The sequence below is a fragment of the Suillus clintonianus genome (assembly GCF_016758775.1).
Source record: "Suillus clintonianus strain FC179 chromosome Unknown DEU56scaffold_59, whole genome shotgun sequence".
NCBI lineage: Eukaryota > Fungi > Basidiomycota > Agaricomycetes > Boletales > Suillaceae > Suillus > Suillus clintonianus.
The window spans coordinates 135,549-151,574 of record NW_024539283.1 but is presented as its reverse complement, the minus strand read 5'-3'; the positions used below and the strand labels follow the sequence as shown (position 1 = coordinate 151,574).

At 50.3% G+C, this 16,026-nt stretch overlaps 7 protein-coding genes across 7 annotated transcripts; 4 read left to right on the top strand and 3 right to left on the bottom strand.

Annotated features, from left to right (window-relative positions):
• Window positions 1–625: 625 nt before the first annotated feature.
• DEU56DRAFT_740707 (uncharacterized protein) lies at window positions 626–1,151 on the top strand (the record flags this gene model as incomplete). Its single annotated transcript, XM_041348833.1, has 3 exons — window positions 626–712; window positions 770–794; window positions 850–1,151. The coding sequence occupies 3 exons, from the start codon at window positions 626–628 to the stop codon at window positions 1,149–1,151; spliced, it is 414 nt and encodes a 137-aa protein (XP_041206280.1).
• An 88-nt stretch (window positions 1,152–1,239) lies between these two features.
• On the bottom strand, window positions 1,240–2,737 carry DEU56DRAFT_468306 (uncharacterized protein). Its single transcript, XM_041346375.1, has 5 exons — window positions 2,245–2,737; window positions 2,171–2,188; window positions 1,970–2,117; window positions 1,749–1,919; window positions 1,240–1,695 (listed from the first exon to the last, which is right to left on the bottom strand). The coding sequence occupies exons 1-5, from the start codon at window positions 2,560–2,562 to the stop codon at window positions 1,328–1,330; spliced, it is 1,023 nt and encodes a 340-aa protein (XP_041206279.1). The 5' UTR covers window positions 2,563–2,737; the 3' UTR covers window positions 1,240–1,327.
• A 112-nt stretch (window positions 2,738–2,849) lies between these two features.
• Window positions 2,850–5,640, top strand: DEU56DRAFT_860462 (uncharacterized protein). Its single transcript, XM_041355320.1, has 6 exons — window positions 2,850–3,101; window positions 3,154–3,613; window positions 3,667–4,252; window positions 4,302–4,540; window positions 4,594–5,131; window positions 5,197–5,640. The coding sequence occupies exons 1-6, from the start codon at window positions 2,921–2,923 to the stop codon at window positions 5,395–5,397; spliced, it is 2,205 nt and encodes a 734-aa protein (XP_041206278.1). The 5' UTR covers window positions 2,850–2,920; the 3' UTR covers window positions 5,398–5,640.
• Window positions 5,641–5,817: 177 nt separating this feature from the next.
• Window positions 5,818–7,186, bottom strand: DEU56DRAFT_815682 (B-cell receptor-associated protein 31-like-domain-containing protein). Its single transcript, XM_041353792.1, has 7 exons — window positions 7,072–7,186; window positions 6,991–7,024; window positions 6,814–6,935; window positions 6,614–6,748; window positions 6,426–6,549; window positions 6,279–6,369; window positions 5,818–6,218 (listed from the first exon to the last, which is right to left on the bottom strand). The coding sequence occupies exons 1-7, from the start codon at window positions 7,080–7,082 to the stop codon at window positions 6,115–6,117; spliced, it is 621 nt and encodes a 206-aa protein (XP_041206277.1). The 5' UTR covers window positions 7,083–7,186; the 3' UTR covers window positions 5,818–6,114.
• Window positions 7,187–7,207: 21 nt separating this feature from the next.
• DEU56DRAFT_815676 (uncharacterized protein) lies at window positions 7,208–9,684 on the top strand. Its single transcript, XM_041353791.1, has 13 exons — window positions 7,208–7,471; window positions 7,526–7,561; window positions 7,618–7,693; window positions 7,749–7,777; window positions 7,832–7,857; window positions 7,913–7,990; window positions 8,044–8,216; window positions 8,267–8,396; window positions 8,452–8,566; window positions 8,618–8,773; window positions 8,824–9,172; window positions 9,223–9,470; window positions 9,539–9,684. The coding sequence occupies exons 1-12, from the start codon at window positions 7,313–7,315 to the stop codon at window positions 9,462–9,464; spliced, it is 1,569 nt and encodes a 522-aa protein (XP_041206276.1). The 5' UTR covers window positions 7,208–7,312; the 3' UTR covers window positions 9,465–9,470; window positions 9,539–9,684.
• On the bottom strand, window positions 9,393–10,256 carry DEU56DRAFT_468209 (histone chaperone). Its single transcript, XM_041346374.1, has 4 exons — window positions 10,205–10,256; window positions 10,062–10,149; window positions 9,663–9,972; window positions 9,393–9,614 (listed from the first exon to the last, which is right to left on the bottom strand). The coding sequence occupies exons 1-4, from the start codon at window positions 10,223–10,225 to the stop codon at window positions 9,506–9,508; spliced, it is 528 nt and encodes a 175-aa protein (XP_041206275.1). The 5' UTR covers window positions 10,226–10,256; the 3' UTR covers window positions 9,393–9,505.
• Window positions 10,257–10,281: 25 nt separating this feature from the next.
• DEU56DRAFT_890175 (uncharacterized protein) lies at window positions 10,282–15,537 on the top strand. Its single transcript, XM_041356277.1, has 5 exons — window positions 10,282–10,574; window positions 10,624–10,777; window positions 10,843–12,247; window positions 12,298–14,562; window positions 14,630–15,537. The coding sequence occupies exons 1-5, from the start codon at window positions 10,358–10,360 to the stop codon at window positions 15,353–15,355; spliced, it is 4,767 nt and encodes a 1,588-aa protein (XP_041206274.1). The 5' UTR covers window positions 10,282–10,357; the 3' UTR covers window positions 15,356–15,537.
• Window positions 15,538–16,026: the final 489 nt, after the last annotated feature.

Sequence of the window (16,026 nt, the reverse complement as noted above, 5' to 3'; positions counted from 1 at the left end):
AGTTGTTTGCGTACCTATTTTGACAGCTTCAGGCGAACTTGATCAATTCCACCGACAATGTCAATCTTTGGGGCATCTCCAGCTGGTCGCCCTCATCAGAATCTGGTGATTCCAGGCGTTTTTTTATCTCGTTAACTGACATGTTGCGAGATCAAGTCCCGGAGCTGAACTCGAAGACCCAACAAGTCAGTAAAGCAGGTCAAACGTAGTCACCCCTGGGCAGATCCTTGTATGAAGTATTTGTCTTGAAACTCCGATCGGGAGACTCCGACGCCTTGACCCTTGCAAGATGATCGTTCCTTCGTACGAAACTGCATGAAGGCTATAATATGACAAAATCAATGGACCCATTTAGTGCACATACAATTGCAACCCGCGGGCCCAGACACCAAAATCCATCATGATTGTAAATCTCTGACCGATGGGGTCGAGCCTCGACGCCCCAGTGGCAGTGCGCTTCAGCTGCAGCGACGTCATTTTAACTTGCATCTTCGTGACGATCTCTACAGCGCGAAAAAATAATCCTGAACATATAAATCAAACATCTATCATGTTCACGGGTCAAGGTAAGATCCGAGCGTAGGCAGGCAACCGTTTGAAAATTCACAACACTGCCGTTCTTCCTATGATACAATCCATAGCGGACAACAAGCTTCCGGCTCAGAAAGTCGAATCCATACCACCGTCCCCGAGTATAGAAAACCCTGGGCAGGTGAGCCTTACATTTCTCGCTGATGATATCAGCTCATCGTTTGATTGTATTATGTAGGTATATCCAAAGTCGGATCCCATAGGTACTTAAATAACTCCTTGTTGCTTACATCTTCGTGCTTCCAACTCTCTTTCTAGCTGCACCAGCTGGGTCCGTGCCAGGTACAGGTTCGGCTCAAGACCCCAGCTTTATCATAGGAAACCCCTATTGTCTTGAACGTGCTTTGGAGAAGCTGGACGGTTCGATTGGAGAGGTGATTAATATCATTGATGAGGAGATGTCATCCCAAGGCGCCTCCAGCCGAGAGGTACAAATGAAAGAGAAGTTGAAGGGGTGGAGGGATGATATTGCGAATCTACGGGCAGGGGGAGGCAAAGGACTCCAAAGTTCAATTATCAGTGGTGCGGCAGCCGAGGAAGGTGGGTTGTTCGTCGACTGAAAGGATGATGGGCAATGTATGTATCATTACAGATATGAAACTTTGAAGGATAACCGTGTGACTAAATGTGAGAATGTCATATCCACTAGATGCGATGCAGATTACCACGTAGATACATCCCATATTTATCAGGTGACCGAGAACGCAGGTTGAAATGAGGTACAATGCGGTAGCCATTAGTAAAGACGAGCAGTCTTAGCAGAAGAAACTGGCCGCTTCCCAGTGCAAAAAATGCCAAAGTTTTGGGTGTTTGTTCGAGCAAACACCCTTCGAGGGCGAGAAGGTCCCTCGTCGCCCGGTATAACGTCAGCCGCTAGGTATTGCTTAGGCACTGGAGGGTTTGCCCTGTTGTAACCCGGGTCGCCCACGGGGTATTGTGCAGCCACTAAACGTTCCTCCTCGCTGTCGCTCGAATCAACAGCGCCCGCTGGGTATTGCCTAGGCACTAGATGTTTTCGTGCATGGGACCCCCCGGTAGATTGCTGCTTTATAAATTCCCCGAACCTATTTATTCTCTCTCTTTTGTTCATGAAAGCATCCGGTGCTAAAAATCGTTATCAATCTAGGGCTCCTCGATATTATAGTAGGTTCACATACGTGGCATAACATTAGCAGCAGACGCTGCCGGCAGGCAAGTCCCTTTGCCAACAGCTGGTGCGGTAGGAGAGACTAGTAATTCGTCGATGCCCAGTTGGACACGGGTGTCAACTCCCCCGCAGCGTATGACGAGATGAGTACGTAGTGGATGCAAGAGCCGGTTTATTCTATCTGTACGGATTGTGAGAAGGAAATTTAATAATTTACCGGAACATGTTTACCGTCCAACTCGGAAGGAAAGGCGTGTTTGCGGCTTCTTATGAAAACCAGCATTTTGAAGTACGCCGACTTCAGCGGCAGGAAAGTCTGTGAACAAATAACGAACAGGTACAATTTCACTCCCACACGCGTAAGAGTGCTGCGTGCGACCTTAATTACCGAGAGCGTTATTGAAAGGGCTTGCGATTATTGAATTTATTCACCTCAGTCAGGGCGATGATCTGCACGGAAAGATCGTCAGTCGACTATAAAACATTGTCGACAGCAAAGACAAGACCTTTCGACCGTGACGCTGTAATTCTGAATCTTGCGAGTGACCGAACTTCAGGAGGTCATTAATACCGTCCAGGAAATGCTTTTGAGAACAAAGACGTTCAGTCAGTTCAAGAGTGACTCTTCGACGACCGAGTGCAGGGGGGATGTCGTTGTTCATAATTAGTAGGGAGTAGGTGTGAGTGAAGGGAGAGATGGAAAGATGTGTAAAGAGGAGAAATACAGCCAACACAGAATATGTAGTAATATTAATGTGACACAGCTTGGATCCTTTGACTCGTCCACAAATATTAGTGGCCTTGCCAGTGCAGGCAATGTACATCAAAAGAACAAATATAGATATGCATCACAAGCCCGGTGTCACCTGTGGATGGCCATTGTTCCCCGGATGTACCGCAACTATGTCTAGTGGCATAATTCGCTGCATTCTAGCACATTTGCTTCACCTCGTTCGAACTTCGTGCCCTCTGGCCGCAGTGGCAAGCACCATGCTCTGCTTCTGGGGCAGGATTTCTAAAATGATCGTGTGAAACACGCACAAACCTGTCACATTACGTACACAATTACCAAATAACACGTCTACAAACCACAACTTTGCCACAAACTTATGGAGTGTTACAGCGTTGTGACTAAATACTTGGCTGTACATGTGAGCAACCACCGCGCATCCAACCAAGGCGATGGAATCATCTACGCGTAGAACAGAAGAAGAGATACAGAAACAGCTAGAAATTCGGAGAGAGATCAAGCGCTTGCAGGCTCAGCTTACCTCTCTTCCCGACTCCGCCAATGCTATAATCGGGTCTCCCAAGAGGAAACAGCCATCTGAGACTTTACTCGCACCCGCTACTCCGTCTCCTAGTAAGTACGCGCGTGTGCTCTAGAGGTTTTATCATATGAACGCTGATGGCAGAGAAGAAGAGGAAGGTCGATCATGCAGGCCATACACAGCGCTCATTACTTGGCGGGACGAGTGCCAACTCAGGGTCCCTCCCAGCATCTGGAGCTCGGAGTGCGAATCCCCGTCCTTCGGGTAAAGGTCCGATCACTACAGAGCAATATCGGAAACCTGCTCCTTCGAATCTCCTCAGCAAGCTTTCTAAATTATCGGGCGGCACAGCAAAGCAAGAACAAGTAAAATCTGTTCAGAGGTCCCACAGCTTACTGGCTCGGCCCGAACCTGAGCCTTCCATTGCTTCAAATCCCAAGATGAATGCAGTGCCACCTAGTGCCTCCGCTTCGGGTATCGTGCCGAACAGAGATGACCGACTGGCCATCATCGAGCAACTTGAAGTCGGTCCCGTGGATCATAAACCGCCACTTGACGACCCTCACTTCGAGCGACTCGAGCCAAATTCTGGCATTAGACTTTCGTACGTCTTGTCATCGCAATTAAAACCCAATAGAACTTAAGAATCGCGTGCAGGTCTCGTTCGTTACCACATGATGATGTACAGGAATATCTCCGAGGTCGATATTACCTCTCACCATCTACATTTTACTCTTGCGTACGACTGCTACCCAACCAGTCAGGCTATGATGTGCCCGTCGAAGGTGACTGGATCACAATCGCCGTTGTCGCAGAGCGGGGCCCTGTAAGGACTACACGTGCACCCGTTGATATCGCTCCCGGTGACGATGGACGTGCCTCCGGTGATGAAGGAGGCACTACTAATGGCAACGATCGTAAAGCTGGCAAGGATTCTCGTGCCCAGGACTCGCAGAAACAAATGCCCTCGAAATCTCACGGCAAAAAATATGTCAACATGAAATTAATTGACTTTGGGGCACGTTCACGACCGTCTTCTACGGGTGGAGCGTCCATACGAGGAGATGCGTTTTTGACTCTCTTGCTGTTCGAATCCGATAGGTTTGACCGTGTCACGAATGACGATGGCAAAGTCAAGAAAGTCTACACTGGAGGCAGCAAAGGTGCTTTTGAAGCAATGTCAAAGCTTAAAGAAGGGGACGTCATCGCTCTTCTCAATCCCAAGGTCCTCAAACCCTTCCAGGTGAGTGTGCGCGTGTAGTATGACCCATCATAGTGAACAACTCGCTCAGCGGAATAACAAAAACGGGAAACCTCACCCAACGGACAATATACTCGCTGTGACACCTGAATCCGCCGAATCCATCGCCATGATCGGACGCGCACAAGACTTAGGCATGTGCAAGGTACTCAAACGCGACGGCAAAATATGCGGAAGCTGGACAGACAAGCGAGTCAGTGACGTATGTGACTGGCATTTGACGAACGCTGTGCAAAGGCAAAGAGCCGGGCGAGCCGAGTTTTCTGCAGGGTGGGTTATGCGATGACTCTATCTTCGCTCCGACTCACAACTCCGTTCCTCAGGACCTCTGGAATGACCACCTCGTCGACAAAGAAGCGCAAAGCGGATTACGATCCACAACGCCAGTGGGGATTGCAGCCTTCTGAAGCGTCCGGCTCACGCGGAGGCAACACTACGTACGTTGTCTCGGGGCATGTCGTGAGCGGGTCGAATCAAGATGTCTCGTCGATGTTTGTCGCTGAGAACATGGGGCGCGAAGGCCAGGCGCGGGCGAAGCGAAAGCTGGTTCAGGATGCTGATCGCGAGCTGAAGGGACTGCTCGAGCGGGATAAGGAGGGTATGCGTGCTGTCGCCAAGGCTAGGGAAATAGGCACGATGACGGCTAAGCGAGCCTCGCATGGCGCTCAGGATACGAAGTCCGCAAAGGGAAAGCAAAAGGCGAGAGAATCAGATGATGTTTCAGAATCTGATGGTGCGGGGGCATCGAAGGCGCCCCAGACGAAACTGGCGTATTCTGCAGATATCATCAAGAAGCTTGGCTTCGACCCTGCAGCGAAAACGGGGCAGAAGCGAGCAGTGCAGTCTGCGGTGCAAGATAAGGTGCGTTTGTCATAAATGTATACTTTGCTCTGCTCTGACTCAGAGACTTGATGCTTGTTTCTTAGATTGCAGCTCTCGCAGCTGTCCGTGAGTCCCGGAAGGAAATTAGGCTTGGTCCGCGACCAGGCCCTAGAATTCGTTCTGGAGTGACTGTTCCTGCGTTCATGCTGGAACATGAACCGGATGATGATGATTATGGAGATAATAATATCAGCACTGGAGATGGAGACGAATGTAATGAGGAGTTAATAGATCTCGATGACTGATTTAGAGGTCACGATGGACAGGTAGTACTCGGATATACAGACAAACTATTTTTCACTTGCATCTCTTCATGTTGGCGGCTCACTCCTTGTTTTTGGGGACTTGAAGGCAGCTTGATGTGGTGCCAAAGGAGTGCGTCGGGCGGGAGGATTCCGCTGCTTGTACGCTCAACATGCACTTCCCATATGCCAATGGCCACAGAACTCCCAGTTGTGTTCAGGTTTAATGGAAATGCACCGAGGGCCAATTGAAAGGCAGAGATCATTGATAACTGATCGGCACGGACCTTTCAGCGCTCAGGCTAACCGAAGTGACAGTGCATGTTGTGCACACTGACACAAAACTTGGGATCACGCCAAGCAATTGACATTCATTGAGGCACTACCGGCATGGTATAATCACCCAGATGCCACACAGCCAAGGGCAGGGGGTAACTAATCAATAACAAGGAATTATTCCGACGTACAAACAAATTTGATTCAACCTCAGGCATCAGGCCCTGGGTGTGACCGAGTATACAACATTCATTTTGCACTGATTTGCCAAGAAACAGGAAAAACACGTCTTGACGAACGCGCTACACATGAAACACTGAGCATTTTTTTGAAAACCTTGGTGAGCGTTAGGATAGGCAAAGGCAAAGATAGGTTACTGATTGTGAACAAGAACAAAAAAAAAATGATGAAAGCCGGTACGCATCACAATTACACAAAGAACCCCTAGTCCGATTTCTTGTCCGAAACAGCCCCAGTCACCTCGTTATACTTAGTCGCGAGGCGATCAAACTCGGCAGCCTGTTGTGCGGCCTGCTTCTTAAGGGTTGCTGCGGGACGCATCTTCAATTTAGAACGAATAATAAATAAATAACAAGGAATAGGCTCACCAAAGTCGCGATCCTTTGCTTCGCCCGCGGCCAATTTCTTCTTAAGTTCTTCGATTTCCTTCGTTTGGTCACCCTTGGCGCCGGCGCCAGCCTGCAAAACCAATGATATATAAACAGGAGCTAGAATACCAAATAGAGCATACTCACAGCTTTCTTCAACTTTGCGTATTCCTCCTGCGTGTGGATGAGATCCAAGATGATGGAGAACGTGCGCGTGAGGACGAGAGAGAGGAAGAGGCAGAAACCTGTTAGGTACGTGTTTCGTTGAGCGCTAAAGAGAAAACAAAACGCGTTAAATTAAATTGTGCGCTACGACAAGAGCGTGGGGTGCGCACTAGAACTTGCGAGCAGCGAAATTGCTTTCGGTTCGCACGTCGTGCATGCCCTGGCTGCCTGTTTTGGCCATTTCGGTTTCGGCTGTTACGCGGTACATGCGTTGCATGGCGTCTAGGAAGAGAATGCCTACGAAGCTGTGGAGGTGTGAGTAACATGATATAAGCAAGCGAGCGAGATATTGAGGGAGTGGAGAACGGACATGAAGGAAATCTTGAGCGCATACGCGACTTTGGCGATAATGGGGCTTTCAGAGAGGAACCGGAAGAGTTTTTTGCGGATCGTGAAAGGGAGTGGTGATACGAGAAGGCAGAATGTTACCATCTAGTTTGGACGCGTTATGGATTGTGAATCGAATTCAGTGTGCTGCGGGACTTACTTCTGCTGCTAGGAGCAGGAATGTGAGCGAGTAACTGCGAGATCATTAGTGCTAGTCGAGCTTGATTTGTTGGATACGTACTAGATGGTCATTGTGCTTGAGGTCGATGTCGTCGTTGTCAACGTTGAAGTCAAAGATTAAAGTCGTGGTCAAACTTGGAGCCAGGTTTTAAAGCAAATGTGGTGCACTGCGTACTGTGGAACGTGTTCAGCGTGACGTCACAAACACGTCCCAATCATTACATAATCGATTCCCATCTACCCCTTGAACGCGTCAGTCTGATCACTCGCGATTACGCAGACCCTGCAACTCATTCAAATCAATGGCCCCACTCCAAGTACACGTCAAACACGCAGGCAAAACTCTCGATGTCGACTTAGATCCCTCGCTCCCACCTGCCGTGTTCAAAGATGCGGTTTATCAGGTTACGGGTGTGCCGCCGGAGCGTATGAAAGTTATGATCAAAGGCGGCGTGCTCAAGGTGCGTACTTTTCGTGTTGAGTGGGTGTTTTTGATAGATGATTGATTTGTGTAGGATGATACGGATTGGAAGAAGGTAGCTCCTAAAGTGGTGAGTGCGGTTTTGTTTTGTTTCAGTGGGAGGGCATGTATTGAATGTGTGGTTAGGGACAGACGTTCATGGTTATTGGCGCTGCGGGAGAGCTCCCGAAGCCACCTGAAAAACCGATCGTTTTTCTCGAGGGCGAGTTTCTCCGTATGAATGTAATTTATGGGTTGTAGTGACCGTTTGTGTGCAGATATGGATGAATCGGCAATCGCAGAAGCCGTGCGTGTGCTTTTTTGTGCTCGTACGGGGTCACTCATGTTTTTGATCTTGTAGCTCTCTTTACCAGTTGGATTGAAAAAGTGGGTGCCACCACGATTCACTGCGTACCGTGAAGTAACAAGCACATGCTCACAGCCTTGGAAATACCTGCTACATGAATGCCACCGTCCAAGCGATGCGTGCCATACCAGAGCTTCAAACAGCTCTATCGACGTAGGCTCCTATTTCTCACACGCGTTGCTCATGACTCCAATCACGTCTGATAGGTCACCGCATTTGGACGTCCTCCCTCGTTCGCTGAGAGACTTGTACAACAACATGTCTCGTACAACGGAGGGATATATTCCTACGGCATTTTTGAGTGTGTTGCGCCAGGCTGTGCCTCAGTTTGGGGAAATTGATAGATCAGGCAAGAGTGGGGTGGGGTATGCGCAGCAAGGCGAGCATCTTTCTGCCGTGTATTTTGCTGAGTTTTAACTTGAAGCATAGATGCTGAGGAGTGTTGGACGCAGCTTGCGAACGGCTTGAAAGAGGTTCCTGGGATCGATGCTACGGGTAATACAGTAACTGGGGGAAGGAGATTCGTCGATCAGTTCATGATGGCGGAGATGCGCAGAGAGTAATTGTATTTTTCCTTTTTTGCTCGGCATCAGCTGACTGATTTGACTCAATAGATTGAAATGCGACGAAGCGCCGGAAGAACCTAGCACCGTCACTATAGAAAAGGTGCTCAAAGTCGAGTGCAACATTTCGGCAACGACAAATTATATGCATACTGGTATCAAGGATGTATGCGCCCTTTTTCTGTGCTTAGGTTGATCGCTGCTTACGCGAACGCAGGCATTGAACTCTCAATTGGAGAAGAACTCTCCTTCGCTTGGACGTCAGGCAGTTTACAGCCAGACATCGCGTCTTTCACGCCTACCGAGTTACATGACTGTGCACATGGTACGTTTTGCATGGAGGCGCGATATCGGCAAGAAGGCCAAGATCATGGTGAGTATCTATTTTGTCTAATTTGGCTTCACGTCTCACAATCCCCCCAGCGCAAAGTGAAGTTTGCATCAGAGTTTGATGCGCTGGAAGTAGCCACCGATGAGCTGAAATCGAAGCTCACGCCGGTGTCCAGCCGGCTAAAGGCTATTGAGAAAGAACGTGCAGAGCGGCGGAAGGTGCGTAAGCGGACAAAGGTGGCGCAGGAGGCGTCATCGTCGTCTAGGCCCGCAGAGGAGAACACAGACGTTGAGATGGCGCCTGCGAGTTCTGAGGTTCCGGGAGACCTAGAGGAGGAGAGTGTGTACCGTGCGCGGGAGCTGGAGGAGCTGGAGGGATTGGTCGATTCGGATGTGAAGAGTGATTATGGGTGCAGCGTGACTGGGTTGTATGACCTGGTTGGTAAGTGTTGTTACTCTACGGCCTGTGGGTGCGAACTGAATTGTGGACAGCCATTGTTACGCACAAGGGAGCAGATGCTGATGCGGGGCATTATATTGGGTTCGTGAAGAAGAGCGTGTTCCACGCAAAATCTGCTGATGGATCTGCGTTTGACGAGGATGATGAGGATTGGTACAAGTTTGATGATGACAAGGTGTCAGTGTTTCCCAAAGAGAAGCTTGGGACGATTGACGGAGGAGGGGAGGATGCCTCTGCGTATGTGCTTTTGTACAGGAGCAAGCCATTGGCATAAACGATAGTGCGTAGGTATAGTGCAAGAAGAATACAGTGAATCTAAGTACTACCACTCGCATCGTCACCATCTAGGTCGTTTGCAGAGGGAACAGCAGCTGATGCAGCAGCGCCTGCAGCGGCGTGACCTTGTGATTGGGGCGCGACGTCCCTTTGGGTAGATGAGAATCAGAACATCAAGATGAAAAATAAGACAAACCACTTGATTTGAAACCGGGTGACGCGTAGCTTTGTGCTTAATTCGCGTACGAGTTTATCAAACTGGATTTTCTCTGGAGGAGTGGCTTTCATTTCCTCGTTATCGTACTCCGTGTTCTGATAGTACCCAACGCGTACAAACTCTTGATCACGATAAGAGCCTGTGAGGATGAGAGCAGCGACGCCGAGGACGTCCTCTGCTGGTATTTTTGCAGGGTCAGGAGCGAGACCCTCGAACTCGAAAGAGTTTACGCCGACTGGTACTGGACCTACGAGGCAGTCGTCTAGTTCTTGGTCTAGTTCTTCATTCCCTGGTGATGAGACATAAATGAGCTTCCATTCTAGATCTACGTTTGCGCCAAGTTAGCAGGTGAAGCTACGAATTGAACATTGTGCAGACCATCTTTGAGAGGTGCTATGCACTCAAAAGTGACGCGAAAGTGAAAAGGGTCTAGGAATCTAGCTGGATTGTTAAAGAATTCGACATTCTACGGTTTTTGTTGATGATTTTCAGTGGTTTTTTCCTAGTTGAATTGGACGCACGCGGATTGTTACTATCGACATCGTGGAAGAGGATGATGCGGGGTAAAGCACGTGGTTTGCATGCGGTGTCACAGTGCTTTTGTTTCTTCTATGCCACTCATGTCTTACTGACAGACTACGACTTGAACGGCGACTACGACCACTACGACAGTGATGACGGCGCCGAATACGACATCGACGATGACTAGCGTGATGTCGACGGCCGACTCAGAGACACCCACAGACGAACTCGCACCAGCAAATCTCTTGCTCCCCATTCCCGCACCTTCCCTGAATAACTCACAGTCTTCGTTCTCATTCTCCCGTCCATCAGATACAGAATGGAACTCACTCCCACCGGAAGTAGCTTCTGCAGACATCTCAATAGCTCGTATGCCCTTTCTTTGCCATTCGCCTGCTTGCTTCTCATCCTTCACCAGCTGATGGCAGCTTCGTCGAGACTTCATCCGGTTCCGCTGCCAGAGAACTAAAGAGGCGCTACGATCAGTTTCTCGGTGTAGGCAAAGATGTCCGTTCTCCGTACGCCATCACCGCCTTTGTCAATCAACACGGAAAGCAGATGTATCGCGTCAGGTGCGGTTCCTCCTGTGTATCATCGCCACTATGCACTGCTAATTTCGTTACTTATTTATTTAAAGTCGTCGCGATGCAGGCGCTCCCGCTGCTGCTGCTGAGGAAGCAGAGCAAATGACCCACAAGGTGTCCATGTCCGTTGATGCCTCTCGTACCCGTGCCTCCAAGACCCGTTCGCGCATGAGTTTCCTCACACAGAATAAAGCAAAGTCCACCGCCCAGGAATCTCACCACATTTCCACCACCCAGACGCGTAAGTTGGTACGAAGAACCCGCTCAATCCCAGACATGTTCGGCATGGCTGCCAGCTCATCTGTTGCAGGCCCTTCGGTACAACCCACTCCCACCGGTAGGACTCATTCACACAGTGTCACTGGTGCAGATATGCCACGTCCGCAACCAGCTACTCTTTTCTCTGATCCGCCCAAACAGCCTACCACAGACATCTTTGCAGATGTCATGCAGTGGTCAAACGGCTCCATACCCCCCTCGCCATTTTCGAGCACTGTATCTGAAGGCAACGCATTACCAGGTTTCATTCCAAATCCGTTTGGACTCAGCGCCACTTTTGAATCGCCCACTAGACCGTCTTCTAATGGGTTTTTGCCTATGCCCCGTGCCCTAAGGGAGATGCAGTCGTTCGAGTCCGGTCTCACCGCGCGCGCAGGAGATACTACACAACGAGCCGATACTCCGGACTCCATCCTCCCTCTCAGCGTCTCGCCCGACTTCGTTCAAGATTATTCCCCCTCTCCACCCCCATGTATCGTCCCACCCGACCCAGAACTCACCCCACTTGCAGAAACGAGCATGCATTCGCGGTATTCGACAGAGGTGTTCGACGTTCTCCAGACTTACCGCGGTCTTCCACAACTGGATAGACTGTTTTCAGATTCTGCAGGGGAGACGACTATCAAGATGTCCCTCCGTGCAGAGGATAGTGCTGCACCGCGTAATGACCCCCGCTTCGTCCTGTGGGGGGAAATACACGTGTCGTCTGATCAGGATGGTGATGATGTCTCCGCGTCACAGAGTAGCCGCGGTGGCTTGTCTTCCCCTTCTAACTCCCGCCGTGGTCGTGGACCTACAGATGTGCCTACTGTTCGTATCGATGGGGAAGGCACGACAAGCAAGGTGCTCATTGCAGCAACAATCGAACGATGGATCGCCCAACTAACAAGCGATCTCGATTACGACGAACTACTCAACTTCTTCCTCACCTACCGAACATACATCTCTGCCGTCGACCTCTGCCATCTCCTCATCTGCCGTTTCCACTGGGCGCTGAGCGGTAAAGACGATATGATACGGAAGATTGTCCGCGTGCGGACGTTCGTTGCTATCAGATACTGGCTGTTGACGTTCTTCGTCATGGACTTTTTGCCGAATCAAGAGTTAAGGCTTTTGTTGGCAAGTTGGTTGAATACGCTTGTGAAGGATCCTATTTTGAAGAAACATCAGGATGGTCTAGTGAGTCTTTTATCTTTTATGGTGTTTCTCAGCTCAAGAAAGCTAAATAGAACATCGTACGGAAACTCATAAAAGTCGTCAAAGACTGCAAAGAAGCCCACACCCGCAGACACCGCTCTGGCTCCGTCTCCGCGCGCCAAAGCCTAAACATCCCCACCAAACCCCGACCCACGCACGTCCTAGGCGAAAAATTCGCAGAAGCCATTTCCTCCAAACAGCAAGACGATTCTGACGTAGACCTCGATTTCGCACCCGACGAACCACCCGCACAACCTCAATCTATCTTCCACAGCGACAACAGCAACGCTTTTTCGTTCAACTCTGGCAGCGTGTCTTCTCCGCCTAGAGCTGCTGCAATTCTACAACAGCCGTTGCAAATAAACATACTCCAACAAAGTCGAGCTTCTATCTCTGCAGCTTCTTCCAACACAAACGATACCACCCCTACGAACGGCTCCCCCCCTCCCATTATGTTCCCGCAGAGTGCGCTATCTCGCGCGTTCGTGAAGACGATCGGGCGTTTGGGAAGGTGGAAAAGAGTGTTAAACTCGAGACAGACTGTGGATACGGGCCTTGCGGTTCCTGCGAATGTGTCCGCATTTGATTTGGAGTTGAATGCGACGGGGGATTTATTGATGGTCAGGGGTGGTGTTGAGCAGTATCTGAAGATGATTGAGCCGGCGGGGGGTGTGTGTAAGGTGGAGAAGGCATTGGATGGGGGTGCGTATTCTGTGCTTGGGAGTCAGAGTCAGAGTGTGGTGGAGAGTGCGGTCAAGGGGCTTGAGGCGAAGCTGGATCTACCGTCGACGCAGACACTTTTACGGGCTGTTACGGAAGTTGAGGAGGAGGAGGAACGGGAGAGTGCAGAGGTGGGTTCTTTGGGTGATAAGCGCGTGTCAATACAGGAAAAACGCCAATCCACGCAGGAGAGACGCCAATCCATGCAGGAGAGACGTCTATCGACGCAGGAGAAGCGTCAATCCACTCAGGAGAGACGCCAATCCATGCAAGAGAAGCGCTTATCCATATCGTCAGTCTCCCGCACGTCCACGCGCACGCACTCAACGGACTCCTTCGGCTCCATCTTATCCTCACGATCACGAATCAACCCGCTCGTAGCGCAAGTACAAGCCCAGCCACCATGGCGATTCGACGTTGTCTCCATCGACGACCTCGATCTTTCAGATACCTCTTCCGAGGCGCACGCTGAGAACCCACCCGCACCACCAGGTCTGCGCAAGCCCCCGCGTCGACTACCGCTAAGACGGGACTTCGAGTTCATACGCCGGTCGGTGGAAAGCGTTTCCTCGATGGGGATCCGCTCGCGGGACTCGGTAGCCTCGGGTGGATCTGCTGTGTCGTCTGCGTCTGCTGGAGCTGCACTGGGGAATGGTATCCAGCAGTGGCAGATGAATGCGCTCGTGGATTCGTTGAGCGACGATGAGGACAATGGAGGCGTTGAAGAAGCACTGAGGCGTCTTGAAGGCCAGATCAATCCTCAAAAACGGAAGGAAAAAGCGAAGAAGGTGGATGGGTGGGTGCGCACTATTCAGGAGCGGTTGGCTGTGGGTGATTTTGGGGATGAGCAGCCGAGGTTTTTTGGGTTGGATAGTGAGGATGAGGAGGAAGAGGAAGATTATGAGATCGATCAACATGAGACTGGGGCATTGAGTGTGGATGAACAGACGCTTGTTGGCACTGCATCGCAGGTGACGAATTCGGGGGCTACGACGACGGAGGACTTTTTCCGCTCGGGAGGGTTGGAGTTGGCGCCCGGAACGTTTGAATCCATGTTTGGAGGATCAGGACCAAGCTCGCCTCCTGTAAGGCTGAGCGATTTGAAACCTGCGCCTGAAGATGCTGTTCCATTGGAGATTTTGCAGAGCAGGGTACCATCAAGACCGTCTACGTCCCATGGCTCACCTACAGCGTCCCCCTTCATAATATCCTCTCCATCCAAATTCATATCCCCTGGTCGAAAACAGCACCGGAGCTGGATCCTGAACGTGAGCGCCGACACGATCGTACAACATTTTTCGATGATCGACCGAGAGCTTTTCTTGGGGGTGAAGCCTGAAGAATTAATCTTGGACGATTGGATGTCGTGTCAGGAGGTGAATGTGTTGGACTGGGCACAGTATCTCAAGGACCGGGCGCGTTGGAAAGCCGAGTCGCGGTGGAGCCAGAAGACGAGCGCATTGGCTGCTGTTCGTGGGCGGTTTAACCTGCTTGCGAATTTCGTGGTCGCCGAGATCGTGATGACGCATCCGAACGACAGAGCGATGTTAGTGAGCAAGTTTATTCGTGTCGCCTTTGTGAGTTGCTTTTTGGCCATGGTTTTTGTGAGGGGGACAGACTCTGACTTTGTCCGATGTGTTTCAGAAAGCGTATGTCCAGAGTAATTTCAACACATTGGCGGCTATCATCGCTGGTCTGCAAAACGAGTGGGCTGCGAAGGCTATGCATCGGCATTGGGCGCGCGTGAGGTTGTGGGAGAATGGGGTGTTTCAAAAGCTAAAGCAATTCGTTTTGCCGCACGATGATTTCAAGGCTATGCGCGACGCTATCGCTTCCATGGTAGACTCAAAGACCCTGAATGTGACGACGCGGACGTCTACGGTCTTGAGTAACAGCAGTACAGACCTACCATCGGGGAAATCAAGAGGTGCCAACGATACCAAGACGCCATCAGCCTGCGTCCCATTCATCGGGGTCTATCTTTCCCAACTATACCGTTATAGCAGACTCCCTGACCTAATCGACCCAACCTCACCTCATGACCCCGTCGGCATCGACTCCCAAACCGTCAACTTCGAGTCCCCAGCCCACCCAGAAGTATTCGATTCGCTGACGCCTCTCCCGCCTTCGATGCAGCTGGAGCCTTTGATAAACGTGCATAAGCAGCGGCTTATTGCGGGCGTGATCAAGGATTTGGTGAGTGGGCAGCATCTTGCGAGTCGGGTTCAGTACCCGGTCGATAAGAAGTTGTTTGGGAAGTGTCTTAGGGTGAGGGGGCTTGACGGGGAGACGATGCAGATGGCGTATGGTATGTATGCGGAGTCAGAGACGGGGGTGACGGTGCGTCCGACGGGGTATCTCCCTTTGTAGGGGGTGTTATGCGGGATGTTGCTCTCTATACTGGGAATTGTTTATCTTGTGGTTTTGTTCTTCGACATTCTCTTATTTGATTTCATGCGCAATACGGATATAGAGGTTTTTTTTTCGATATTTGTTGTATTGACAAGAATAATGTACACAATACATAGTTGGGATTGAGGTCCCGCGGGGAGACGCTATTATGACGGCAAGCAGTCCTGGCAGCAACTATGCAGCAGGGGCCCAAGATATCAACTATTCGGACTCTCGGAGTGAGCCAGTGAATGAGATCGTGACTTCCATAAAGGGTATAACATTTAGTAGCTCGGGAAGCGCCGACTTCGTCAGTACAAACCTGTACAAACCTGCAAATGCAGCAATATTAATGCTTGCCTTCGTAGCTCCATGAAGGATTGTAGTGATCTGGCGCAGACCACCTTGTCATTTATCCTTGCTCAACAAAGAAACAAACCGCGTCACGACTCACCGCGATGTATTTGTGGCCGAAACTCCGCGTGATCACATACCGATGCTCATATCATCAATCGCCACTTACTGGCAAGTAGTTGTGTAATTGCACAACTCGGCCCGAGTCATTCAAAAGCCTTCTATACAACGTACTAACACCAGTGTGCTGTCATCATTATTTCCGCTTCAGCGACTCGGAAGGATATAAATTTGGA

Coding starts and splice junctions, on each gene's coding strand:
- DEU56DRAFT_468306 (XM_041346375.1), bottom strand. CDS start 2,562: ATGTACATTGCCTGCACTGGCAAGGCCACTAATATTTGTGGACGAGTC. Junction 1,920..1,969: donor CTTTCCTTCCGAGTTGGACG/GTAAACATGTTC, acceptor CAATCCGTACAG/ATAGAATAAACCGGCTCTTG. Junction 1,696..1,748: donor TGCTGCTAATGTTATGCCAC/GTATGTGAACCT, acceptor AACGATTTTTAG/CACCGGATGCTTTCATGAAC.
- DEU56DRAFT_890175 (XM_041356277.1), top strand. CDS start 10,358: ATGACGGCGCCGAATACGACATCGACGATGACTAGCGTGATGTCGACG. Junction 10,778..10,842: donor AAGCAGATGTATCGCGTCAG/GTGCGGTTCCTC, acceptor ATTTATTTAAAG/TCGTCGCGATGCAGGCGCTC. Junction 12,248..12,297: donor AGAAACATCAGGATGGTCTA/GTGAGTCTTTTA, acceptor AAAGCTAAATAG/AACATCGTACGGAAACTCAT.
- DEU56DRAFT_860462 (XM_041355320.1), top strand. CDS start 2,921: ATGGAATCATCTACGCGTAGAACAGAAGAAGAGATACAGAAACAGCTA. Junction 4,541..4,593: donor CGAGCCGAGTTTTCTGCAGG/GTGGGTTATGCG, acceptor TCCGTTCCTCAG/GACCTCTGGAATGACCACCT. Junction 5,132..5,196: donor AGTCTGCGGTGCAAGATAAG/GTGCGTTTGTCA, acceptor CTTGTTTCTTAG/ATTGCAGCTCTCGCAGCTGT.
- DEU56DRAFT_815676 (XM_041353791.1), top strand. CDS start 7,313: ATGGCCCCACTCCAAGTACACGTCAAACACGCAGGCAAAACTCTCGAT. Junction 7,778..7,831: donor AATCGGCAATCGCAGAAGCC/GTGCGTGTGCTT, acceptor TTGATCTTGTAG/CTCTCTTTACCAGTTGGATT. Junction 8,774..8,823: donor GCAAGAAGGCCAAGATCATG/GTGAGTATCTAT, acceptor CAATCCCCCCAG/CGCAAAGTGAAGTTTGCATC.
- DEU56DRAFT_815682 (XM_041353792.1), bottom strand. Junction 6,936..6,990: donor TCCTGCTCCTAGCAGCAGAA/GTAAGTCCCGCA, acceptor CGTCCAAACTAG/ATGGTAACATTCTGCCTTCT. Junction 6,219..6,278: donor AGCAAAGGATCGCGACTTTG/GTGAGCCTATTC, acceptor TGCGTCCCGCAG/CAACCCTTAAGAAGCAGGCC.
- DEU56DRAFT_468209 (XM_041346374.1), bottom strand. CDS start 10,225: ATGTCGATAGTAACAATCCGC. Junction 9,973..10,061: donor CATAGCACCTCTCAAAGATG/GTCTGCACAATG, acceptor TCTCATCACCAG/GGAATGAAGAACTAGACCAA. Junction 9,615..9,662: donor ACCCGGTTTCAAATCAAGTG/GTTTGTCTTATT, acceptor ATCTACCCAAAG/GGACGTCGCGCCCCAATCAC.